At 35.9% G+C, this 27,653-nt stretch overlaps 1 protein-coding gene across 14 annotated transcripts in view; it reads left to right on the top strand.

Moving 5' to 3' along the window:
• The window catches only part of LOC123528554 (6-phosphofructo-2-kinase/fructose-2,6-bisphosphatase-like), a 130,316-nt gene that overhangs the window by 58,990 nt on the left and 43,673 nt on the right, over positions 1 to 27,653 (top strand). For 12 of the 14 annotated variants that reach the window (XM_053521642.1, XM_053521643.1, XM_053521648.1 and 9 more), the window contains 6 exons: positions 2,115 to 2,188; positions 7,593 to 7,664; positions 8,498 to 8,644; positions 10,971 to 11,075; positions 12,110 to 12,151; positions 17,680 to 17,767. In XM_053521642.1, the coding sequence (XP_053377617.1) occupies positions 2,115 to 2,188; positions 7,593 to 7,664; positions 8,498 to 8,644; positions 10,971 to 11,075; positions 12,110 to 12,151; positions 17,680 to 17,767 (528 nt within the window). Of the gene's footprint in view, positions 1 to 2,114; positions 2,189 to 7,592; positions 7,665 to 8,497; positions 8,645 to 10,970; positions 11,076 to 12,109; positions 12,152 to 17,679; positions 17,768 to 21,677; positions 21,775 to 27,653 lie in introns of all 14 variants that reach the window. The other 2 variants (XR_008366757.1, XR_008366756.1) reach the window with 1 other exon arrangement.

Below are 27,653 nucleotides of genomic sequence, written 5' to 3'. Positions count from 1 at the left end.
AGGGGCCTGAACATTGATAACCAGTTCCGATCAATAACTTGAGAACCACTTGACCCAGAATGTTGAAACTTCATAGGATGATTGAACATGCAGAGTAGATGACCCCTATTGATTTTGGGGTCAGTCTAATAAAGGTCAAGGTCAAAGTGGCCTGTTCATGTAAAATCATTTTTTGGAAATAACTTGAGAACCACTTGACCTACAATGTTGAAACTTAATAGGATGATTAGACATGCAGAGTAGATGACCCCTATTTATTTTGAGGTCACTTGATCAAAGGTCAAGGTCAGAGGAGCCTGAACAGTGACTTGAGAACCACTAGGCCACTAGTGTTGAAATTTAGCGGGATGACTGGACATGCCAATAGGACTTTGCATTGGGGGAGACATGCGCTTTTTTACAAAAGCATTTTCTAGTTTGTTAAGATTTTTCCAGAACTAAAACTTGCAACAGAAGTATTGTATATCTGTTTTGTCTGGCTCTCTACACATCATTGTGCCATGGCCAGATATTGCCTATCCATTCCCACTGCCTTTTTTGATGATGCTGAGACATGCTTTTACAAAAAGCAATTTAGTTAATGAGTTAGAGTCGTATATAGGTACAAGCTGTCATCCATTAGTGACTGAGACAGATGGTGTTTTATCTAGAAGATTGCTTTTTTACCATTCTCTAAAATCCATTTTCTATGATCAGATAATGCCTGGGTTTTTAGTTACTGTAAAAGCAGAAATTTTCGCTAAGGTTTAATTTAAATTAGCAAGGCGCTACATTTCGCGAAAATTTATCGTCGAGTAAATATTCACCATTAGTATATTTCTAATTCAGGTATAATACCGTTTTTACAATTTCGCAAATATTAAACCTCGCAAACATATTCAGAATTTTAAATTTACAGAATTTTGACCCAGTGATAATAAGGTACTTTTATAGTACACAAGGTAAAATGTATTTTTATGGTGAAGCAATTTTAGATATAAAATGCAAAATTTATTGGTATATTTATAGGTATTTTATGATAATATCAGAGAACAAAAAGTGTACCAAGTGCATTAAATTGCATATTTCGTTATCATAGATAGACATTATTTTCTCATGTTAGTGTTGTTGTATTAGCTCCAGTGGTGTATAAAATTGTATGCTCACAAATGGGTAATATAATAGCCGAATTGTAGCTATTATACATGTATATATGAGACATTGCAATTTAATCACTTGTAATAAATCACAATACTGTGAAATATTCTTAATCTGTGGGCATGAAATTCTTATGCTTTACCCTACTAAATTTCTAAAATGGACTGGTTTATAATTCAGTGTGGGCAATTCCATTAATTATTTGAATGGTTGTTCACTGAAAAGTTACAGACTGAAAAGCTCTTAATATTTCAATAACTCATTGAAAAATATGTAATGAAAAAGCATCTGCTAAAAGTTGTACAATTAATTTAGTTGAGTAGATTGTTACTTGTAAATCTACATGCTTAAAACAGCTGAATTTAGCTTTACATGTATAGTTTGAATGTACAGAGTAAATTGAAATGTTTTGAATATGGACACCATAGACTGTAAGAGCCACACCATGAGAAAACCAATATAGTGCATTTGTGACCTGCATGAATCCAGACCAGACTGCACATCCGCACAGTGGTCAGGATCCATGCTATATACGGTTTCTCTAATTGCTATAGGCTTTGAAAGCGAACAACATGGATCCTGACCAGACTGCACGGATGGGCAAGCTGGTCTGTATCCATGCTGGTCGCAAATGTACTATGTTGGTTTTCTCATGGTACAGCTCAGTTATTAAGATCTCGTCACATTTGGCATTTCAGGCAAACAACAGTATATAAAAACAATACATTTGTTTCTAAAAATAATTATTTAATGATTCAACCTAATGGTTTTGTTCACTCATAAGTAAGGAACTACTAAGTTTAAAAATCAGTTTATTGGAGTCTTATTATCAACAATATGTGCATGCATGCAAGTGAACAGAGGTTGTGCTGTGCATTGTACATTTATTATTTTGGGACGTTAATATGAGTAGAGTCACATAATTATCTCCATACAAAAGACATGTTTTTTTACAAAGATCTTTTGTTTATTTTCAGGGCATTTACAAAGTAGAGTTGTATATTATTTAATGAATATACATGTGTTACCGAGGACCATATATCTGACACGGGTAAGTAACATCATTTTTAGACCGGTGGGGAATCACATGATCAAAATAATCTCTAAACAAAAGTTATATTTTGAAGAACATGAATAAATTTCCTTATAGGATAATATATAAAACTTAAACATAGCCTAACATACGACTAATGAAAGTTGTTCAATTATTATGTAGTTGACAATAATGATAGATATCCTGTAATTACAAACACTAAGGAAAATAAGAACTCACAGTTTCTTGAAGTGTTCTAGATAATCAGAAGGTGATTGTTATTGAAACCTTAAGGATACATTTATGTTGCCATATGATAGGCTATATTTTAGATTTACAGCAAAAATTGCTTCAATTTTATCCCATATTATTCATAAATTTATTTTGGTTTAGAGATTATTTTGATCATGTGATTCTCCACAGTGTAGACCCCTTCAGGTGGAACATAGGTGAGGACTGTAGGAATGCCCTCCATCTGTGTGTTTGCAAATCTGGATCCTGCAATTACCTAGAAAGTATTGAAGCTAGGTTCATAAAATTTGGTTTGTGAATAAGGGCAATATGTAGATTTTTCATGTACATGACTTACGCTTGTAGGTCATAGGTCAATGTCACTACTATATTTGAAGGTCAAGTAAAAATTGTTTCTTCTCCGTAACTTTTATATGTCTTGATGGATTATCTTAGTGCTACCCACAAACATTCTCCTTGATGAGGCAATGTTCAACACATGATTTATGCTTGTTGAATAAAAGTCAAGGTCACAGGCTTTTAAGTGGCCCAAAAATTCCAGATAAATCCTGATTTTTTAGGCCTCCCTAAAATTCCTAAAAAAAACCAGAAAAGGGCAAATTCCTAAAAATGCCCTTGTTTTTTGTCATCGACCTGTTTCCGTTGTCTGTCATCGTCCGTCCGTCGGTGGCGGCGGCGTCTACAATTTGACTGTTAACACTCTAGAGGTCACAATTTTGGCCCAATCTTAATGAAACTTGTTCAGAATGTTACTCACAATAAAATCTTGGACGAGTTCGATATTGGGTCATCCGGGGTCAGAAACTAGGTCACCAGGTCAAATCAAAGGAAAAGCTTGTTAACACTCTGGGAGGTCACAATTTTGGCCTAATCTTAAAGAAACTTGGTCAGAATGTTACCCTCAATAAAATCTTGGGCGAGTTTGATATTGGGTCATCTAGGGTCAAAAACTAGGTCACCAGGTCAAATCAAAGGAAAAGCTTGTTAACACCCTAGAGGTCACAATTTTGGCCTAATCTTAATGAAACTTGGTCAGAATGTTACCCTCAATAAAATCTTGGACGAGTTAAATATTGGGTTATCTGGGGTAAAAAACTAGGTCACCAGGTCAAATAAAAGGAAAAGCTTCTTAACACTGTAGAGGCCACATTTAAGACTGTATCTTCATGAAACTTGGTCAGAATATTAATCTTGATGATCTCAAGGTCCAGTTTGAATCTGGATTATGTAGGATCAAAAACTAGGTCACCAGGTCAAATCAAAAGAAAAGCTTGTTAACACTGTAGAGGCCACATTTATGACCATATCTTAATGAAACTTGGTCAGAATGTTAATCTTGATGATCTTTAGGTCACAATCAAATCTGGTTCAGGTGGAGTCAAAAACTAGGTCACTAGGTCAAATCAAATGAAAAGCTTGTTCACACTGTAGAGGCCACATTTATGACTATATGTTCATGAATCTTGGAATGTTAATCTTGTTGATCTTTATGTCATGTTCGAATCTGGGTCATGTGGGGTCAAAAACTAGGTCACCCGGTCAGATCGAAGGAAAAGCTAGTTAACACTTTAGAGGTAGAGGTCATTTATGTCCATATCGTAATGAAACTTGGTCAGGATGTTAATCTTGATGATCTTTAGGTCAGTAGGTCAGGTGAGCGATACAGGGCCTTCATGGCCTTCTTGTTTAGCTCACCTGAGCACAAAGTGCTCAAAGATGAGCTTTTGTGATCGCCCTGTGTCCATCGCCCGTCCTTCGTCCGTCGTCAACAGTTTGACTGTTAACACTCTAGAGGTCACAATTTTGGCCCAAACTTAATGAAACTTGGTCAGAATGTTACCCTCAATAAAATCTTGAATGAGTTTGATATTGGGTCATCTGGGGTCAAAAACTAGGTCACCAGGTCAAATCAAAGGAAAAGCTTGTTAACACTGTAGAGGTCACACTTTTGGCCCAATCTTAATGAAACTTGGTCCGAATGTTACCCTCAATAAAATCTTGAACGAGTTTGATATTGGGTCATCTGGGGTCAAAAACTAGGTCATCAGGTAAAATCAAAGGAAAAGCTTGTTAACACTCTAGAGGTCACAATTTTGGCCCAATCTTAATGAAACTGGGTCAGAATGTTACCCTCAGTAAAATCTTGGACAAATTGGATAGAGGGTCATCTGGGGTTAAAAACCAGGTCACCAGGTCAAATCAAAGGAAAAGCTTGTTAACACTCTAGAGGTCACATTTTTGGCCCAATGTTAATGAAACTTGGTCAGAATGTTACCCTTAATGATATCTTGGGTGAGTATGATATTGGGTCATCTGGGTCAAAAACCACGTCACCAGGTCAGTTCAAAGGAAAAGCTTGTTAACACTCTAGAGGTCACATTTTTGGCCCAATCTTAATGAAACTTGGTCGGAATGTTACCCTTAATAAAGTCTTGGATGAGTTTGATATTGGGTCATCCGGGGTCAAAAACTAGGTCACAAGGTCAAATCAAAGGATAAGCTTGTTAACACTGTAGAGGTCACACTTTTGGCCCAATCTTAATGAAACTTGGTCCGAATGTTACCCTCAATAAAATCTTGAACGAGTTTGATATTGGGTCATCTGGGGTCAAAAACTAGGTCATCAGGTAAAATCAAAGGAAAAGCTTGTTAACACTCTAGAGGTCACAATTTTGGCCCAATCTTAATGAAACTGGGTCAGAATGTTACCCTCAGTAAAATCTTGGACAAATTGGATAGAGGGTCATCTGGGGTTAAAAACCAGGTCACCAGGTCAAATCAAAGGAAAAGCTTGTTAACACTCTAGAGGTCACATTTTTGGCCCAATGTTAATGAAACTTGGTCAGAATGTTACCCTTAATGATATCTTGGGTGAGTATGATATTGGGTCATCTGGGTCAAAAACCATGTCACCAGGTCAGTTCAAAGGAAAAGCTTGTTAACACTCTAGAGGTCACATTTTTGGCCCAATCTTAATGAAACTTGGTCGGAATGTTACCCTTAATAAAGTCTTGGATGAGTTTGATATTGGGTCATCCGGGGTCAAAAACTAGGTCACAAGGTCAAATCAAAGGATAAGCTTGTTAACACTGTAGAGGCCAGATTTATGACTATATCTTCATGAAACTTGGTCAGAATGTTAATCTTGATGATCTCAAGGTCCAGTTTGAATCTTGGTCATGTAGGATCAAAAACTAGGTCACCAGGTCAAATCAAAGGAAAAGCTGGTTTACACTGTAGAGGCCACATTTATGACCATATCTTAATGAAACTTAATCAGAATGTTAATCTTGATGATCTATAGGTCAAGCTCATATCTTGGTCAGGTGCAGTCAAAAACTAAGTCACTAGGTGAAATCAAAGGAAAAGCTTTTTAACACTCTAGAGGCCACATTTTTGACTGTATGTTCATGAAACTTAGTCAGAATGTTAATCTTGGTGATGTTTTGAATCTGGGTCATGTCGGGTCAAAAACTAGGTCACCGGTCAAAACAAAGGAAAAGCTATTTAACACTTTAGAGGCTCCATTTATGACCATATCTAAATGAAACTTGGTCAGAATGTTAATCTTGATGATCTTTGATCAATAGGTCAGGTGAGCGATGTTTAAATTTTCCCAAATTTTTGTAATTTCTGTCTGAATATAAAAAAATAATGCACAAAGTCATGCATATAATGAACCAATTAAGTTATTGAAGTTAATATTCATTAAGATTCATTTACAGAGGATGCTTCTATCAGTTTCCATGAGTTCCTAGGTTACAGCTTCATGAAACATAAATATACTTCATGAGTGATGATGGAAAGCAATTATATATGGTCAAAGGGCGAGTACTCATCAAAGATGCACCCTACTATTTTGGCAAAGGAATAATATTTTCTCAAAATTTAGACCCAGGAATGCACCAGAGGCCACCATTTCATGACAGTATTGCAAAATTTTCCAGGGCAACAGCCCTCTGACCCCCTCAAAAGGGGAGTAATGACTACCCCCACCCCAAATACCGCAGAATTTAGACTGAAAAATGCACCAGAGGCCACCATTACATGTCTGTAACTCAAAAATTTCCAGGGGGAGAGTCCCCTGACCCCGCTAAAATAAGGGGAGTATCCCCATCAGTAAATGCACCAGAGCCACTATTTCAGACCTGTATTTAAAAAAATTACAGGGAGTCGGCCCTCTGATACCCCTCCCCATCAAGAGGGAAGCACCACCTCCATTACCTCAAAATTTAGACCTAAAAATGCACCAGAGGCCACTATTTCATACCTGTATTTCAAAAATTTCCAGGGGGGAGAGCCCCCTGACGGGAGTACCCACACCAGTAAATGCACCAGAGCCACCATTTCATTCCTGTATTTCCGTCCTAATACCTACCCACTTTTGGCTCTGTGCACCTCAGCAGTGATGCTTTGTTCTAGACTGGTGTCCCCAGTCAAATATTTCTGGATCCAAGTCTGCTAATTTAGCCCTTATTTTTGGTAAAGATAGCCCTAATTTTTTGAAAAACTAGCCCTAATTTTAGCCCTAATTTTTTGACAAACAGTGCTTGAAAACCCGAGGTCACTATTTAAGGTTAAGTAAAAATTTGTTTCATAACTTTTATCTGAATTGAAGGATTTTCTTACTACTACAAACAAATGTTCACATACGTGCGGGTTGATCATGGTCTGCACTGTTCGCTATTGATTCAGTCAGTAAATTTTCCATGAACATTGCTTCGAATAATAAATGGTATCGCCCAAATTGAATTATGGACCAGTCCATTTTAGAAATTTAGCAGGGTGAAGGTTAAAAAGTATCAACCAAAGTAGTATTATTTAATACTCTACAGTCATTGCTCTGTGTTTTTAAAATTCTTAGATTGTAGTAATTGTCTTCAGGTGGGAAGGTTTAAGTCACTTATTACAAATCACTTGCTTCTCACCTATGTGGGTTCAAACCCTGCTTGGGTCATCATTTGAATATCCAGCTAACTAATGGAGGGTTGGCGGTTCTACTTCGTCAGTACCTGCTAATGACTGAAATAATGCAAGTTAGTGCTGCTCACTTGGGATCTTCCATCGTTAAAGCTTTGAAGGTGTCATATAACCTGGACTGTGTTGATATGCCTTAAAACAAAAAATCTTAGCCTGACTCCTTTTAACTTCTGTATTTCATTTGTTGCAGCATGGCGAAAGCATGATGAATCTCCAGGGTAGGATTGGAGGGGACAGTGAGCTCTCCCCTAGGGGCATGGAGGTACGTATCATGTATTATGTTTACTTTAAGCCTTGTGAATTAATATTATAGATGTTTGGTCTCATTGTAAAAAAAAAATTGGAAGTTTTTGGTTTTATATTTATTCAGGCTAGATAAATCAAGTAATTAACATATCCAGTTATGTAATTAACATCTCCAGTAATATCAATTATCCTTTAGATGTTAGCATAACCAGTGATGTAATGTAATATATCATTTGTTGAAATTAGCATATCAAATGCCATAGTTGACGTATCTAATGATGTACTTTGTATCTCAATCGTCAATTGTGTAATTAGCCATAAAATACAAGCGTATAAATTGACCGTATTTTGGATCTGTGGTCATGGTGTTAAAGTCTTTGGCTTTGGATAACTTTATTCTTACTGAAGTGAAATTGACACTTGTGATGTAGATCTCTTCTATATGAAGAAGCAACCCAACTTGCTTATGGTCCAACAGTGGTTCTACCCAGATTATGGCCCCCTGTCTGTTTAGCACCAGGGTTTTCTTCCAACATTAAAGCTGGAAAGTATGTCTATAATTGTGTATTGTCAACCTTACCAAAAATAACTTAAAATTATTAAGGATTTCCACCAATCTCTCAATAAAAATATTCACCTAGGGGAAGATTTCATTAACTTCTGTGTGATTATTTTCATGGGTTAGAAAATTTGTCCAGTTTCACCACGCTATTGAAGACATAAATACAGTTATAGGAGAGCGAGTTGTAAGACAAGTTTTGCCAGAACTGGAAAAAAAAACACTGTAAACTCACATCTGGAATACAAGAAAATGATTACCTTGTCTTTTGAAAAAAATTTAAATTTCAGTATGCCAAAGAGCTTGCCAAGTTTGTAGAAAATGAGAAAATTCCAAATTTAAAGGTGTGGACAAGTGAGCTTACAAGAACTATACAGACAGCCCAGTTTATAGATGGTCCAAAAGCTCACTGGAAAGCTCTTAATGAAATAGATGCTGTAAGTACCAAAAATGTGTTTGATACTCATGGGAATATAGTCAGACCATCTGACATGATTGGTAAAATTACATTGGCCAGGTTAAAAAAGTGGACATTTTTTTACAATAAAGGAAGAAAAAAATGTTTATTGGACAGGTAATTTAAGATTGATCTATTCTGACAATTTACTGTAAGGTTTGAGATACATTAAGTGCACCAGAAATTATAGTATTGTGGCATATACACAAGAAATACAATAATGTGATGTAAGGCAATGAAGGGGTGATAAAAAAATTTGCAAATTGGGTGTAAGGTCTCAGGTAGCAGAAATTTAAGCAACATATTGGCATATATTGGCAGAACCCTTGAACATTTCTTATTATTAACATTCCATGTATCATTTTATGTAGCAGTGTAGGTTTAACTTAGAGAAATTTTACTCAATTTTTTCACAGACTTAGGAGGCCGGGTACCATTTTCTAGAATTTGCAGGCAATCTTTTAATATGTATGAAAACAGAAATTACTTTATTTGTTTATTAGCTCACCTGAGCCAAAGGCTCATGGTGAGCTTTTGTGACCGCTCAATGTCCGTCGTATGTCGTCTGACGTGCGTCGTCCGTCCGTCAACATTTTCTAAAAAAATCTTCTTGAAAACCACTGGGCAAAATTACACCAAACTTCACAGGAATGATCCTTGGGTGGCCCCCTTTCAAAACTGTTCAAAGAATTTAATTCCATGCAGAACTGGTTGCCATGGCAACTGAAAGGAAAAACTTTAAAAATCTTCTTCTCAAAAACCAGAAGCCCTAGAGCTTAGATATTTGGTGTGAAGCATTCTCAGTGGACCTCTACCAAATTTGTTCAAATCATGACCCCGGGATCAAAATTGACCCCGCCCGAGGGGTCATATGATTTTACATAGGAAAATCTTAAAAAAATCTTCTCAAAAACCAGAAGCCCTAGAGCTTAGATATTTGACATGTAGCATTGTCTAGTGGACCTCTACTTAAACTAAAGCACAGGGCCTAGGGCTTTAATATCTGGTGTGTAGCATCATCTAGTGGTCCTCTACCAAAATTGTTCAAATTATCCGCCTAGGGTCAAATATGGCCCCGCCCTGGGGGTCACATGGTTTATATTGACTTATATAGGGAAAACTTTGAAAATCTTCTGGTACAAAACCACATGGCCTAGGGCTTTGATATTTGGTATGTAGCATCATCTAGTGGTCTTCTACCAAGATTGGTCAAATTATCCCCATAGGGTCAAATATGGCCCCGCCCTGGGGGTCACATGGTTTATATAGACTTATATAGGGAAAACTTTGAAAATCTTCTTGTACAAAACCACATGGCCTAGGGCTTTGATATTTGGTATGTAGCATCATCTAGTGGTCCTCTACCAAGATTATTCAAATTGTCCCCCTAGGGTCAAATCTGGCCCCGCCCCGGGGGACCCAAGTTTTACATAGACTTATCTAGGAAAAAAAGTTCAAAAATCTTCTTGTCTGAAACCACAGCACTAAGACCTTTGATATGTAGTTTGTAGCATTGTCTTATGGTCCTCAACCAAAATTGTTCAAATTGTACCCCTTGGGTGAAAAGAGGCCCTGCCCTGGGGGTCCCAAGTTTTATATAGACTTATATTGGAAAAAGCTTTAAAAATCTTCTTGTCTGAAACCATATGACCTAGGCTTTTGATATTTGGTGTGATGCATTGTCTAGTAGTCCTCTACCAAAATTACTCAAATTATGCCCCTGGGGTTAAAAGAGGCCCCACCCTGGGTCACTTAGTTATTATGTGAGTTATATAAGAAAAATACTTAAAAAATCATTTGATTCTATTTCCAAGACTGTTTAATTATAATTACCTGATGACCCAAAGTAATATGATGTCACTTGACTGTGACCTTGACCTACTGACCTACTTTCTTGTTTTTAAGATACAGCCTTGAAATTTTGATGACATGCACAGTTTTGCACACAAATTGTAAAACTGAATTTCATTGACCATGAATGTGACCTACTGACTTTCTTAATATTTTATCATCAGTTTGAGATTTGAAACATGTAGCTCGTATTACTCAGGTGAGTGATTCAGGGTCATCATGACCCTCTTGTTTCTTTTATGCTTCGTAATTTTGTTTATGTACTTTTAGAATGATAAATGTCAGTAAATTTTTATTAAGGTCTTAAATGTCAATAAATGTGATTATTATGATCTGTGTCAGTAATGTGGATTAGCTAGTGTCATTATTACAGTATCCAGAAAAAAATGGAAAATGAAAGTAAATGTCTGTAAACTTCTGAGAACTGTTTTTACAGTGATAGAACTATGTTACAGGGTATATGTGAAGGGTTTACGTATGAAGAAATAGCAGAGAAATATCCAGAGGAGTTTGCCAAAAGGGACCAAGATAAATATCACTATAGATACCCAACAGGAGAGGTAGGTGAAACACTATTATTACAATAGGATTTCTGTTTCTGTTTTTAATTATTTCAGTATGAACTATCTTGCTTTTCAAAATTATAACACCATATTGAAAGAAGAATAAGATTGGGGCAGAAGCTAAAATGAAAATACGGTAACTTTTAATTGTTGTGTTTCCATGCAGTTACATGTTCACCTAAATCAATTCATCATTTTTTTATCACAGCTGTAGCACATTGCACACATTGGTTTCTACAAAAAACTTGATAATATGAAAATAGCTCACATGGTGTACATTGATTGCCAATTTTTATTGCTGGTTCATTATCTTAAGTGTTAAATGTTTTGCAGATGTTTCTGGTTTTAACATGTTAACATGTTCTCTAGAATGTCTCGATAACTGATCAATTTTACCAGTCTTCGGGCAGTATCTATAACAGAGATATAAAATGAAGTCAAGTAGTTTTAATCGGGAATAAAAGGCATGGGTGTGTTTAAAGTGTGCAAAGGCAAAAGTGTTCTCTAAGCACAACCATGTATTTTATATAAAGGTTTTCTTAGAACATAACTGTGTTTTTGTCGTAAAGGCATTCTTTAGACACAAACCTTGTTTTTCAAATATAAATGTTCTTTAAACAGATAGGTATTACTAAACATCAGTTTATACCTTTACAGTTTGTCTTCCTTTTAAATTATTACCCAGTTTAAAAAAAAAAAAATAACCAACCTTGGTATGTTTTCGTTCAGCGGCTGGCTGGGCAGAGTCAAACAGATTGTTTGCTCTCATTTACTTAAGTTTGGCAAAAATTTTATCATCAAACTTGGTGAATAGAAAGCTTTTTAAAACATTTTATTAAGACCAAGGTTGGGATTATACACTGCTTACAGAAGGTGGGTCAGTTCTACCAGGTGTCTGCCAATACCTGAAACTTGGTCAAGGGGCACTGAAGTGTCTTCCTCTACCACAAAAATCTTGAAAAGTTACCATATGACTTACATTGTGAAGTCCAGTAACGACAACAACAGATATATCATATTTATCATTACAGTCATATCAAGATCTGGTAGCGAGATTAGAACCTGTTATCATGGTAAGTCTGTTTTGTATGCTTATATATTTGCTATTGGTTCAGCTGTCTTTGACCTTGATGTATCTTTGACCTTGATGTATCTTTGAACTTGATGTATTTTTGTACCTCCCGACAACAAGGTTGTAAGCTGGGGGGTGTATACTGGTTTCAGGTTGTCTGTCTGTCTGTCTGTCTGTCCATCTGTCTGTCCATCTGTCCGTAGACGCAATCTTGTGCGCACCATCTCTTCTTATCCCCTTGACAGAATTTAATGAAACTTCACACAAGTGATCAGTACCAACAGTAGTTGTGCATGGGGCATGTTAGGTTCTTTTAGAAAAAAAAATTTGCAGAGTTATGGGACTTTGTTTTTTTGTTACTATACTATATACATAGACACAATCTTGTGCGCACCATCTCTCCTCATCCCCTTGACACAATTTAATGAAACTTCACACAAGTGATCAGTAACAACAGTAGTTGTGCATGGGGCATGTTAGGTTCTTTCAGAAAAAAAATTTGCAGAGTTATGGGACTTTGTTTCTTGTTAACATTCTACAGTCGACATTGTATTAAGAGACCACACAAGGGACTGCTAAGAAGTGGTCTCTTAATAGAATGGTCTCTTAATGAATTTCAGTCAGATGAAAAGAAAAGTTATTTTTAACTGTTAATGTAACGGTATTTATTATGAACATACATGTATGGTTTCAAAATCTGTTTTAACATCCTGAACACTTTTCCAAGTCCACAAATCGTAAAAATTATGGCAATATTGTTTGTCAGTTTGACTGATACAAAGGTTAATTGCATTCAGTCATGTGCAAAAGGTACTCGCTAATTTCATAGATGAAGAAATGCCCGGTAGAATTTTGGTACACTGTCGCTTAATAGATACTTTTGTCGAATATCCCCTCTGTCCGTCCGCCCGTCCGCAATTTCGTGTCCGGTCCATAACTCTGTCATCTATGAAGGGATTTTAATATTACTTGGCACAAATGTTCCCCATGATGAGACGACGTGTCATGCGCAAAACCCGGACCCCTAGCTCAAAGGTGAAGGTCACAATTGGAGGTCAAAGGTCAACAGGGCTTTTTTCCTGTCCGGTCCACAACTCTCCCATCCATGAAGGGATTTTAGTATTAATTGGCACAAATGTTCCCCATGATGAGATGATGTGTCATGCGCAAATCCCGGACCCCTAGCTCAAAGGTCAAGGTCACAATTGGAGGTCAAAGGTCAACAGGGCTTTTTTCCTGTCCGGTCCATAACTCTCCCATCCATGAAGAGATTTTAATATTACTTGGCACAAATGTTCCCCATGAGAAGACGACATGTCATGCGCAAAACCTGGACCCCTAGCTTAAAGATCAAGGTCACAATTGGAGGTCAAAGGTCAACAAGGCTTTTTTCCTGTCCGGTCCATAACTCTCCCATCCATGAAGGGATTTTAATATTACTTGGCACAAATGTACCTCATAATAAGACGATGAGTCATGCACAACTTTCAGACCCCTAGCTCAAAGGTCAAGGTCACACTTAGCAGTCAAATGTTAACATAACATGAACAGGGTCTGTTTCGTGTCTGGTCCATAACTCTGACATTCATTAAGGGATTTTAATATCACGTAGCACAAGTGTTCCCCATGATGAGACGACGTGTCATGCGCAAATCCCGGACCCCTAGCTCAAAGATCAAGGTCACAATTGGGGGTCAAAGGTCAACAGAGTTTTTTTCCTGTCCCGTCCATAACTCTGCCATCCATGAAGGGATTTTAATATTACTTGGCACAAATGTTCCCCATGATGAGACAACATGTCATGCGCAAAGCCCAGACCCTTAGCTCAAAGGTCAAGGTCACAATTGGAGGACAAAGGTCAATAAGGTTTTTTCCCTGTCCGATCCAGAACTCTGTCATCCATCAAGAGATTACAATATTACTTGGCATAAATGTTCCCCATGATGAGACGACGTGTCATGCGCAACACCCAGTACCCTAGCTTAAAGGTCAAGGTCACACTTTGAGATCAAAGGTCAAGAGGATTTTTTTCCTGTCAGGTCTATAACTTTGTCATGCAAAGCAGGATTTAGATATCAGTTGGCACAAATATTCCCCTGGATGAGACAACATGTCATGCACAAGAACCAGGTCCCTAGGTCTAAGGTCAAGGTCATATTTAGAGGTCAAAGGTCAAATTCAAGAATGACTTTGTACGGAACATTTCTTCTTCATGCATGGAGGGATTTTGATGTAACTTGGACGAAATGTTCACCACCATGAGGCACCCTTGTTAGCTCACCTGAGCAATGCTCAGGTGAGTTTTTCTGATCGCTCGATGTCCGGCGTCCGGCGTCCGTCGTCTGTCGTCCGTCGTCTGTCAACATTTAGCTTGTGTATGCGATAGAGGCTGTATTTTTCAATTAATCTTCATGAATATTGGTCAGAATGATAACCTTGATGAAATCTAGGCCGAGTTCGAAAATGGGTCATCTCAGGTCAAAAACTAGGTCACTAGGTCAAATCAAAGAAAAACCTTGTGTATGCGATAGAGGCTGTATTTTTCATTTAATCTTCATGAATATTGGTCAGAATGATAACTTTGATGAAATCTAGGCCAAGTTCGAAAATGGGTCATCTCGGGTCAAAAACTAGGTCACTAGGTCAAATCAAAGAAAAACCTTGTGTATGCGATAGAGGTGGTATTTTTCAATTAATCTTCATGAATATTGGTCAGAATGATAACCTTGATGAAATCTAGGCCGAGTTCGAAAATGGGTCATCTCGGGTCAAAAACTAGGTCACTAGGTCAAATCAAAGAAAAACCTTGTGTATGCGATAGAGGCTGTATTTTTCAAATCTTCTTCATGAATATTGGTCAGAATGATAACCTTGATGAAATCTAGGCCGAGTTTGAAAATAGGTCATCTCGGGTCAAAAACTAGGTCACTAGGTCAAATCAAAGAAAAACCTTGTGTATGCGATAGAGGCTGTATTTTTCAAGTGATCTTCATGAATTTTGGTCAGAATGATTGCCTTGATGAAATCTAGGCCGAGTTCGAAAATGGGTCATCTCGGGTCAAAAACTAGGTCACTAGGTCAAATCAAAGAAAAGCCTTGTGTATGCGATAGAGGCGGTATTTTTCAATTGATCTTCATGAATTTTGGTCAGAATGATTAACTTGATGAAATCTAGGCCGAGTTCGAAAATGGGTCATCTGGGGTCAAAAACTAGGTCACTAGGTCATATCACGTAAAAACCTTGTGTATGCGATAGAGGCTGTATTTTTCATTTGATCTTCATGAATTTTGGTCAAAATGATTGCCTTGATGAAATTTAGACCAATTTCGAAAATGGGTCATCTGGGGTCAAAAACTAGGTCACTAGGTCAAATCAAAGAAAAACCTTGTGTATGCAATAGAGGCTGTATTTTTCAACTGATCTTCATGAAATTTAGCCAGAATGATTACCTTGATAAAATCTAGGCTGATTTCGAAAATGGGTCATCTGGGGTCAAAAGCTAGGTCACTAGGTCAAATCGAAGAAAAACATTGTGTATGCAATAGAGGATGTATTTTTCAATTGATCTTCATGAAATTTGGGCAGAGTGATTGCCTTGATGAAAACTAGGTCGGTTTTGAATATGGGTTGTCTGAGGTCAAAAACTAGGTCACTAGGTCAAATTAAAGAAAAATCTTGTGTATGCGATAGAGACTGTTTTTTTCAGTTGATATTTATGAAATTTGGTCAGGTTGATTGCCTTAATGAAATCTAGGTCGAATTTGAATATGGGTCATCTGAGGTCAAAAACTAGGTCACTTGGTCAAATCAAAGAAAAAACTTCTTTATGTGATAGAGGCTGTATTTTTCAGTTGATCTTCATGAATTTTGGTCAGAATGATTGCCTTGATAAAATCTAGGTCGAGTTTGAACATGGGTCATATAGGGTCAAAAACTAGGTCATATCTAAGAAAATGCTTGTTTTATCGCAAGAGACCAATTTTTTGGTCCAATCTTAATGAAAATTGGTCAGAATATTTGTTTCCATGAAATCACTAGGTCAAACATGTTTTACACTGTTATGGAGTGTTTCTTAGGTGAGCGACCTAGGGCCATCTTGGCCCTCTTGTTTTTAGAAGTACGTCCCTTTGTTTTACTATAAATAGATTTTATTGTAACTTTTTTATTACTGGCGGTAGAGAACAATCAAGACCACTTTTCTGTGGTACAGCATGCATGTTACATCCAATTTTTAGGTGTATTTTGACCTATCTCTACCTGGTAAAGAGTTTCTTGTTGACTTATATAGATTTTTTTTTTTTTTTTTTTTTTTTTTTTTTAAGATTAATTTCCCTTTGTTGTTACTATAAATAACTTACATGATAACATTTTTATAATCAGCCAAAAAAATTCAATATGAAAACAATCGTGGGTTTTTATATATGCACATTTTAATCCAAGTGTGTTGTTATAACATATTGTATATGTAGTACAATATTGTTTATACATCATTGACAGATATCAGTTCATTATGTTATACTGCAGTAGAGAAAATTAGGTGCCTTCCAGTAGGGGACTTTGTATTGCATGGCAATACTTCATTCACTTGTTTGTTACTATACTGTATACATAAAGTCTATATACATACAGTCCACATAATTATGCAATCTTGTGTGCGTCAAATTGCAATGTACTGTGTCAGTGCATGCGGGGGCGTACATTCATCACCTTTAGTGATAGCTCTAGTTGACCTTGATGTATCTTTGAACTTGATGTATCTTTGACCTTGATGTATCTTTGAACTTGATGTATCTTTGAACTTGATGTATCTTTGACCTTATTGTACTCTGTTGTATCCATTCAAGGCTGGTTATTTTATTGCACATCGCTTGTCCACACCAGTCACATAGTACTATATTTAGATAAGACAGTTATTTTGCAAGTGCACAATATTTGACATAAAAACATGAAAATAAAAGTGAACTGGGAAATAGAAAATCTACCTCACCCATTAAAGGGGCATGCCTGCAGATTAGCATCAAACTTTCATATTTTATTTAAGCAGATAGCAATTGATATAAGATACCAGTATAGTTTCAATAGTTATTTAATGTGACTGTTTGACATGAAGTACAGCTTAATTCCTTCTATTTCATTTAAAATTTCAGTAGCATGACTAAAGGTTTTCAAAGTTTTCTGCATATGCTATTGACTAAAAAGAGTGTATAGATAAATAATTCCTAAAACATATGGAATCACTTTAAAATGTCTTTCTTTTGTAACTACTAACTGATGAAAGTATTTTCTAAATTTTGAAAAATTTGACATTAATCTAGCAAATGTAGCTTTAAAATCTTGCCTCTGTTTGAGATAGTGCCTGAACCTAGTTTTTGGACAAATCTCAACCTCTGGTTGGGATTTCTTCAATCCACAACTCATGGAGTGTTAAAGTCACTTGTCAAAGTCACTTTTTCAAGTATTAATACAAAATTAATAGCTGTCTTTGTAGATATGTCATTAATAGTTGTTATATTTTACATTTTAAATAGGAATTGGAGCGACAAGAAAATGTAATGGTTGTGTGTCACCAGGCAGTCGCAAGATGTCTGCTTGCTTACTTTCAGGACAAGTCGTCAGGTACTATATTCAGGCTTCTGCAGCCATCCCAACATAATTACAGATCTTGCTTCTATAGCATCCTAAGATACCACTTTACAGAATTTCACCAGGCTTGATCACAAGCAACCTTTTATGGACCTTTCTCGAGTCTGTTCATTGCGATTTGCTAAAAAACTGGAAAAAAATTCTTTCCATGAAATGCTTGATGGTTAGTCACCAAACTAGGTTGAAAGCATTATTGCATGGACCTTAATATGGTTCTTCTTAACTGCCATTAGGGGCTTACTTATGTATACACAGTAAAGCATTTAAATAACTTCTATCTCTTAACCTGATTGCATTCATTATGCTTCATGTCATTGATATACATGATGAGACAGCATATCTTGACCCATTTGTTAAGGTCATATTTCAAGGTCAAGGTCATACATGTCTGTTTGTTCATGTCTCGGTAATATAAATTATGTTTTAAGATGAATTTTTTTCTTACAAAGCACAATTGTTACCTTACATGATACAGTGCATAACAAGATATAGACAAGGTCAAAAGGTCACGGTCGGGTTAGGGACTTAGGGCCGCCCTCTATAGAAAGCTAAAATTAGTCATCATGGAAACATGATTGAATGGGTTTTCCTTTATTCTCATATTCAGCAATCCAGTCCTTGGCTTTTTAGTTCATTGACATACATTTTCAAATTCTTTAATTCTTTTTCTCAAATTTATATGAAAAACTGATTTAAATGACTTACCTTTATGTGTGAACAAATTTTTAAGGGAACAGTTTTGCTAGATAAATTGCCAAAGAGCCGCTGATATAAGCTGTCACCTCTGCAAGTAATGGTTAGCTGCACCGACGTATAGAAGCACTTATTGTGTTCTATTTATAGTATACTTAAAGAGAATTCCTATAGTTTTTTTCCTTTCATAGAATTTTTTTAAATTCACATATATAATATGAAATTTTGTGCTGAAAACAATGAACAAATAAAAACAATAGGTCACCAGGCTCGTTTCTGTGAAAAATTGTTTTGAACACACCCGCTGTTGCTGAAACTGCCAGCGATTTTTCAACATTTTCATTATTTTCTGCTTTTTTATAAATACCAACCAAAATATACATCAAGACAGCACACTAAGGTTTTTTTCTTTTTACAAATTTTATTATATACTTATTTGATATTATAGCCATATTTGTAATACTCTATCCTTACAGTTATTGGTACAAATGAAAAAAAATACTGTTTCTTATTTACTTTTGTGAACTTTTTTCAATGAAAAATACCCATAGTAAAGAATATTTTTTTAAATTTTGAAAAAAACTCTTTCATAGATTTTTTTCCTGTTTTTCTTGTGTATATATAATTGTATTGTGAACATAAAAAAGGCTAAAAATGTATGGGTCACCAGACTAAATTCTATGTTAAGACCGCTAGAATACAACACCTGTTAGGACGGAAAGTGGCACGAACCTGGCCAAATTGATTACATGTATGTGTGCTAGAAGTTAAAAAAAGTTTTAAAAATTCTTAATTCTTTCTATAATTGAATACTAAATCTGAAAGATGATATTGACTTATCAGTACTAAGTCAATTATCTTACATTATATGAACAACACTGTCTTTGTACTAAAATGCGATGTGAAACACAACCACAAAAATAGCAAGATATCTGTCAGGCATGATACTTGTCAATACAACATAAACCAGTATCAACATTTGATTACTGATAAAACTTATCAAAAAATGTTATTTCGTTCAAGAAACTTCATATTTAAGATTGTCTGTAACATGTTTCGACAAATGTTGACTTTAGTTCAGTTTTCCATAGAAAGTGTCGGCTGCGCAGAAAGATGCACATAAAAAACTATAGGAATTCCCTTTAATTGATTTTTGGAAAGCTGTAAGCATTGTATATTTCACTGAAATTTTATATATAGTAACACCAGAAGCATAACATGTGATGCATAAGGAATATGAACAAATTTCCCCTTTCTCTGTTTAGCCAAGGCATACGATAACACCATTTTCAAAATGTTCCAAATTTTAAAATAATTTAAAAGGCACATTACAGGACTTCCAATAAGGAGTTGTTAGGATCTTGGCAAGCTGTACATGGTCCACTATCATTAACTGAACACAAGAGTGCCAAAGGTCAGTTGACCTTTACCTGAGATCCTTGGTCACTACAGTGTAACTTCCGAAAACCGGACCTTCTGAAAACCGGAAACCTTTGAAAACCGCACGAAACTCAAGGTCCCGTATTTTTCTGTTCTTATTTCTATATATTTTTAACTTCTGAAAACCAGAACTTCCAAATTCTGAAAACCGGACGGTTTTTGAAGCACCGTTCATATTTTAACACTAAAATTGACTTCCGAAAACCGAACAGCAAAATATTTGCTGGATTAAAAGTGTCACCTGATAATCTAAAAACGCTGTCAACATGTTCTTTTCTTTATCTTTTAGCGGCACATGTTTATTTTGACGCGCTATTTAATCACAATGTTCATTTTATGCAAAAGTAAGAAAGTAATCAGCGATAACTTTCATTTGTATTCAATTTATGAAAACGTGATGAATTAAAAAATCTTACGTGTTAAAAACTTTCTTAATGTTTGAGAGAAAAAAAAGATAGGTGTTTTAATTGATTTAGTTACATCGATTAAACTGTGCATTATCAACATTGATTAAAATTTAATGTTGACGAACTCGGGACTCCAAAGATGGTAAAATGTAAGTGGAAAATGTTTGCGTAAATGCTATTATTAAAGATGTGTTGTTTCTTTTTATATTTGTTATTTATGTATTTTTGGCCTTAATGTTTGTAAAAAATTGATTAATTAATTTCTTTATATGAAATTGTAAAATTTAAAAGGATAATAATCTCCTTCATCCTACGTGTAAGAAAACATAACTATTGTGCACCACGTCCACTTTGCCTACAAACTTTCAAACTTCTGAATTACGGAAACCTCCAAAAACCGAACTTCTAGGCCGGTCCGGAGGTCGTTCGGTTTTCGGAAGTTATACTGTGTAAGATTACGGGCAGATTTTAGTAAAAGTTAAGGAATACTGATTTGGTTAACTGACCACCGTAAGTGCATGAAATTGACAGTGTTGAAAACAGGAACTAAACCTAACAGAATAAATTGGTTAAACATTATTTTGATGTTTGTGCTCCAAATAATTTTGTTTCTTAAGTTATATATTTTCACAAAGATTTAACTTATTTGACAGTCTGTTTTTATTCCTGTAACTAATGTTCTTTTTCATAGAACTTGTTTTATTGACCTTTAGAGTGTTATGCATTGAGAACTGAATGGGAAATTGATGTAATTTGAAGAACTGCTTGAAACAGTATCCCTTCAAACCCATAACTTGTAAAGTCATTGAAAACATGAAACGAACTGCTATTTTTAACTCGCCTTAGCATCAAGTGCTCAAAGTGAGCTATTGTGATACCTCTGTGTCCATCGTCAGTCATCCATCTCAAACAGTTATCGCTCTGGAGGTCGCAATTTTGGCTTAATCTTCGTTTAAGTTGGTAACAATGTTTGCCTGTGTAAAATCTTATATAGTTCGAAAGTAGGTCACTGAGATCCAAAATTAGGTCAGTAGGTCAAATCAAAGAAACATCTTTTTCTGCTTTTTTATGTTAAGCAAGAATAGATCAGAATGTTCGTTTTAATGAAATCTAGGTTATATCTTATATTAGGTCATCTGGGTTAAGAAGTAGGGCAGGTGAGCAATACAGGGCCATCGTGGCCTTCTGGTTCTTGCCCAACAGTGATGTATCCAAGTTGTTTTAATCTGGAGCATAACATGACGTATTGCCTGGGCCTCAGATTTTCCTTAACAGTTTTAACTAATATGTGTAATTATACCCTAAATGTCACTAATATAAATGTATCGTTCATCCTGGTACAGGGGAAATCCCTTACGTTCCTGTCCCCCAACAATCGTTAGTGAAAATGAAGTTGACGGGAATTGGCGAATGTGAGATGGAAGTAGTGCCAATACTCAGGTATTTTCCCGAACGCAAGAATATCTGGATACATACATCATACCTTTAAAAGATTTAGATGCGCTTGAAATCCCGAACATGTATTTGACAATGTCATTATTTAACAAAGTGTTATATTTTATCGAGAATGCAGAAATTCTATAGAAAAAATAAATCAAGTAATCAGAATTTATTGTTTTTAGGGATTAGTGGAATTGATTGGCTGAAAGTTTTGTCAACAGCCAAGATGTAATAGAATAGAACGAAATAAAAACTATAGCAATTCTTCATACGTCAAGAATTATTAGAACTGTATGTTTGCTGGTTTTACGATTAAAATGTCCAGCCCAAATTGCTTACAAAGGATTTAGTTACTGTAGATTGGGAAATACTTGCATTGGTTTTGTTTTCGATAATATTTGTGAATATTCAAAATATTTGTGAATATTCAAAATATTTGTGTATGTTAATTTGTATCATGTACTAACTTTTAGCAGGCTGGTGGCACGTGATTCTGCCTTTGCGACCACTGCAGACCATGATCAGCCTGCACACGTGCAGGCTGATTATGGTCTGCAGCGTTCGCTATTCAGTCAGTAAATTTTCATTGAAAACCCCATCAAATGATAAATGATAAACAAAAAAATACTTTTCGCAGATTCTTAACTTTGAATGAGACTGCTAACTGCGTAATTGCAAAATAAAGCCTATGCAAAAATTCCCCATCCTACAGAAACGGTATATTAGTTAATTAATAGAAAATTACTCGGAGGTACTATTGAGGCTTAAAAATGGCACAAATAAATAGAACAGGTAAAAACAGAAGTGGGAGTCATGCATTTGGACTTGAAATCAGGGTTACGAAATCAGCATGTTAACTTTGACGTATTTCTTAATTGCTTTTCATTTCCTACTTCTGTTTTTTAGCTCACCTGAACTGTGCTGTTAGTTTTGGTGGATGGTCTGGCGTCCATTGTTGGTTGTCCTGCATCCAGCTTGAACATTTTTACTTAAACATTTTCTCCAAAACTACTGGTCAGAATTATACCAAATTTGGTCAGTAGCGTCCTGGCATGGACCTCTGTCAAGTTTGTTCAAATGGTTCACCTTGGCTCTTTTAAGGGGCCACCAGAGCTGAAAATCGAAAAAACCTTTTAACGACTTCTTCTCATGAACCACTTGGAGGATCCTCATCATACTTGGTCTAAAGCATTGTTATAAGGTCCTCTCCCAATTTTGTTCAAATGGGGGTAAGTGGCCTCTTAGGGCAAGAAAGGCTTAACATGAAAATACCTTTAAACAACTTCTTCTCATGAACCGCTTGATAGATCTTCATCGAACCTAGTCTGTAGCATTGGTGTAAGGTCCTCTCTCAAATTTATTCAAATGGAGGCACTTGTCCCCTTTAAGGGGCTGCTAGAACTAAAAATAGAAATGCCTTTAAACCACTTACTCATGAACTGCATGATGGATCTTCATCAAACTTGGTCTGTAGCATCAGTGTAAGGTCTGTTCTCAAATTTGTTCCAGTGGGGGCACAGGATTGTTCTTTGTTCCAACATTATTCAATCAAGCTGAGTGTTAGGTGAGTGATCTAGGGTCATCATAGCCGCCTTTCCAAGATTTTTTCTAAAAAACTTATATATTAATTTAGCTAAGGCCAGAGAAAATAAATGTTTAGATTCTCATCCGAATCTGGAGAAAAAATGGGGCGGGTGGGCACTTTTTATTTTTTAATTTGGAAATATGGGAGTCTGGAGGTCAATTTGACAAATTATATTTAAAATATCACTGTATTGATATTTTAGTGTATGTTGCTGTGTCTTTGAAATCTTTTATATGTTAAACTCATTTTGAAATACATATGTTTATGGGGAAAAAAATAATTTCATGTGATAAACTTTTATCTTATTTATAATGTGATAGTAAATCATTTTGTCTGAAGGTTGATTGTATCCTGTAGATCTACAAATGATTAAATCTACAACAATGGCAAATCAGTATTTGTCTGTTCAGTGTATTTGCAAATTCAAAATATTTAGTTCTGTCAAAGTACAACAACGACCTGTAAAGAACAATCAATCTGTCATTCCTGCTGAGCATGTGCTAAAAGCTATATCGTGGCCTCAACGCGAAACTAGTCTGTCTGCTTCTATTTCTATATATACATAGTTTCGCGTTGAGGCCATGATATATACCCCTGTAACTGATAATGATGCTATTGACTTTTGAGCTTAAAGTATAAAATACGAGGAATCTAGTAGTTTTACACCTGAATTTTTTTTTAGATGTTTCTTAATTAGATGCACTTGCATACATAACATATTTTTATCCTATTTCCAGATCTATGAAACAAATAGCCAGTTAGTTCAGTATTCTTTGCACGGGAAAATGGCATGTCAGGCTTCCCCACGAAGGCAAATGTTCCTGTTAAACACAATTGAAATATTGAAATCCAGACAACAGATACTTATTTATAATCAATAAAAATCAATAACAATCAAATCAGGATAAGAAAATACATTGGCTTTACCTTTTTCTAAAAGTTTTTGAAATCGAAAGTAGGTTGCCAGAACGTCTGCCAGTTGTGTGAATAGCCGATATTTTATGATCATTTCTCTTAATTTATTATAATAAGAGGTAATGACATGGTAAATTTTAATATCAGATACTGTCAAATGCTGTTAAATTGTCTTCGCATCACCACAATATGTCAAACATTTTCTTTAAACTCGAGAATTATGCAATGTTTATGCAAGTGTACTGGTATCTGGATATAAAATTTTGGATATCCGAATTTTGACTAATAAAAAATTTCGAGGCGGGGGGTTTCATATAGGGGCGGGCGGAGATGAGAATCTAAAAACTAATTTTCTATTGCCTAAAGTTCACACTTCTGATGAATGACATTAAACAGTTTTTCCAAAATGATGCTGATGTTCACTTTTTACATAATAACACATTTTTAGCTTGACTATACTAAGTATGGAGAACTTAAAATAATTATTCCACATCATCACCCACATCAAATGGCACAAGGGCCATAACTCTTGCATCAATATTTCATGAATTATCCCCCCTTTTGACTTAGAATTTCAGGTTAAAGTTTTGTTGCACTTTCACTCTATCTCAGTTACTACTAAATGGATTTGATTCAAATTTAAAGTAGTTGTTTCACATCATCACCCACATCATATGACACAAGTTCCATAACTCTGGAACCAATTTTCCATGAATTATGCCCCCTTTTTACTTAAAATTTCAGGTTAAAGTTTTGGAGCACTTTCACTCTATCTCTGTTATTACTAAATGGATTTTATTCAGACTTAAAATAGTTGTTCCTCCTCATCACTCACATCATATGACACAAGGGCCATAACTCTTGCACCAATATTTCATGAATTATCCCCCGTTTTGACTTAGAATTTCACGTTAAAGTTTTGGTGCAGTTTCACTCTATCTCAGTTATTACTAAATGGATTTGATTCAAACTTAAAAAAGTTGTTTCACCCTATCACCCACATCATATGACACAAGGTCCATAACTCAGGCACCAATTTTTCATGAATAATGCCCCTTTTTACCTAGAATTTAAGGTTAATTTTGATGCATTTTCACAATATCTCTGTTATTACGGAGAGGATTTGATTCAAACTTAAAATAGTTGTTCGGCATCATCATTCACATCATACAACACAAAGACCATAACTCTAGCACCAGTATTTCATGAATTATCTCCCCTTTTTTACTTAGAACTTCAGGTTAAAGTTTTGGTGCACTTTCACTCTTATCTCGGTTATTGCTAAATGGATTTGATTCAAACTCAAACTAGTTGTTACACATCATCACCCACATCATACGACACAAGATGCATCACTCTTGCACCAATATTTCATGAATTATGCCCCCTTTTTGCTTAGAATTATACTTTTTTAATGTTTTGATAACTTTATCTTTCTTTTTACTTAATTCTTTTGACACAAGCATAGGGGCCTCCGTGGCCGAGTGGTTAGAGTCGCTGACTTCAAACCATTTGCCCCTCATCGATGTGGGTTCGAAACCTCATTTGGGGTGTAGAATTCTTCACGTGAGGAAGCCATCCAGCTGGCTTACGGAAGGTCGGTGGTTCTACCCAGGTGCCCGCTCGTGATGAAATAGTGCACGGAGGGGCACCTGGGGTCTTCCTCCACCAATAAAGCTGGAAAGTCGCCATATGACCTTAATTGTGTCGGTGCGACGTTAAACCCAACAAAATAAAAAATAAATAAATGACACAAGCATAAGCTATTGTCCAATACCTTCATCCACTTTGGAGTCATTAAACACTCCAGTGACTGCTCGAGCTTCCTCAGATGTGCCCATTTTCACTATCCAGCATGGAAATAGTCGAGCGCGCTGTCTCCTGTGACAGCTCTTGTTTTTTCTGTTTTGTAAATAGGAGGGGAAGAGGGTGATGACACACTTTTTCTCTATTTTTATACCCTCACAAACGAAATTTGAGGGAGTATATAGGAGTGAGCTTGTTGGTCGGTCGGTCCGTTGGTTTTCATGGTTTCTGGACAATAACTCATGAAAGGCTTGACAGGTTTAAATAGTTTTTGGTACACATGTGTAACATCATTAAATAAAGGTTAAGTTCGACTTTGAGGTCAGTAAGTCAAAGGTCAAGGTTACAATGACCTGGAACAGTTGAACGGTTTCCAAATGATAACTTGAGAATGCTTGGGCCTAGGATCATAAATTTTGGTACACAGCTAGGTGTAACAACATAAAATACAGGTCAAGTTTGACTTTGAGAGCAGTAGGTGAAGGGTCAAGGTCACAATGACCCGGAACAGTTAAACGGTTTATGGATGATAACTTGAGAACGCTTGGGCCTAGGATCATGAAAGTTGATAGGGAGGTTGGTCATAACCAGCAGATGACCCCTATTGATTTTTAGGTTTGACTTTGACATTGGCTTACTTCTGTGACAAGGCCGTATTGTGGGGGTATAATTCGTCACTCCTGTGACAGCGCTAGTTTTTCCCGTTTTGTAAATAGGAGTGGGAAGGGTTTTTATATGGGATATACAGTATCTCAAAGAAGAATTTTTATCCAGATATTCTTGTTATAGATAGAAAGTCTCCTCACCCAAGTCACCTTTTCTCTACATATTTCACAATCTGGAATGAAGTGATTGTTTTTATGTACCTAAGAATTAACAGTGTCTAGATTCTGATAATTTTGCACAGCTTCCATGTAGTGTATTTTGCTGTTTAGTGCTTGAATTTGTTTGCAATTTGTGACTGGACATTTTAGTAATAAATTTAGGTAGATTTTAAGTCTAAAAACATCCTTATTTCTTGACTCTAACTCTCTCTATAGGTTTAAAAGAGTGTACTACTAGCACAAATTCTCCTTCATTTTAACATACATTGTCAAAATCCCCCAGCCCTTCCTGATAAAAAACATGATAAAATATTCAGTAATATTCTATATACATGTAAATTAAGTGCTGTGTATTATTATCCCCCGACGAAAGTCGGAGGGATATAGTTTTGGCGTTGTCCGTCCGTCCGTCTGTCCGTCCGTCCGTCTTTCCGTCCGTCCGTCTTTCCGTCCGTCCGGAGCCATATCTAGGAAATGGTTGGGAATATTTATTTAAAACTTCATATACATGTTTACCACAAAGAGTTCTTGCGGCCCGTCAAGTTTCAGTCAGATTGCCCAAGTAACACCAGAGTTATGGCCCTTAGAAGTTTCTAGTGTTAACTATATAGGGTACTATAAATATGGCAATTTCTGCATCATAACTTTTGATATATTTGACCTAGAACTATGAAACTTAAACAGAATTTAGATCACCATTATGTGGTTGTGTACACACAATTTCATTTGGATTTATATGTAAATAAAGA

The sequence above is a fragment of the Mercenaria mercenaria genome, chromosome 13 (assembly GCF_021730395.1).
Source record: "Mercenaria mercenaria strain notata chromosome 13, MADL_Memer_1, whole genome shotgun sequence".
NCBI lineage: Eukaryota > Metazoa > Mollusca > Bivalvia > Venerida > Veneridae > Mercenaria > Mercenaria mercenaria.
This window is presented reverse-complemented; position numbering and strand designations above follow the sequence as displayed.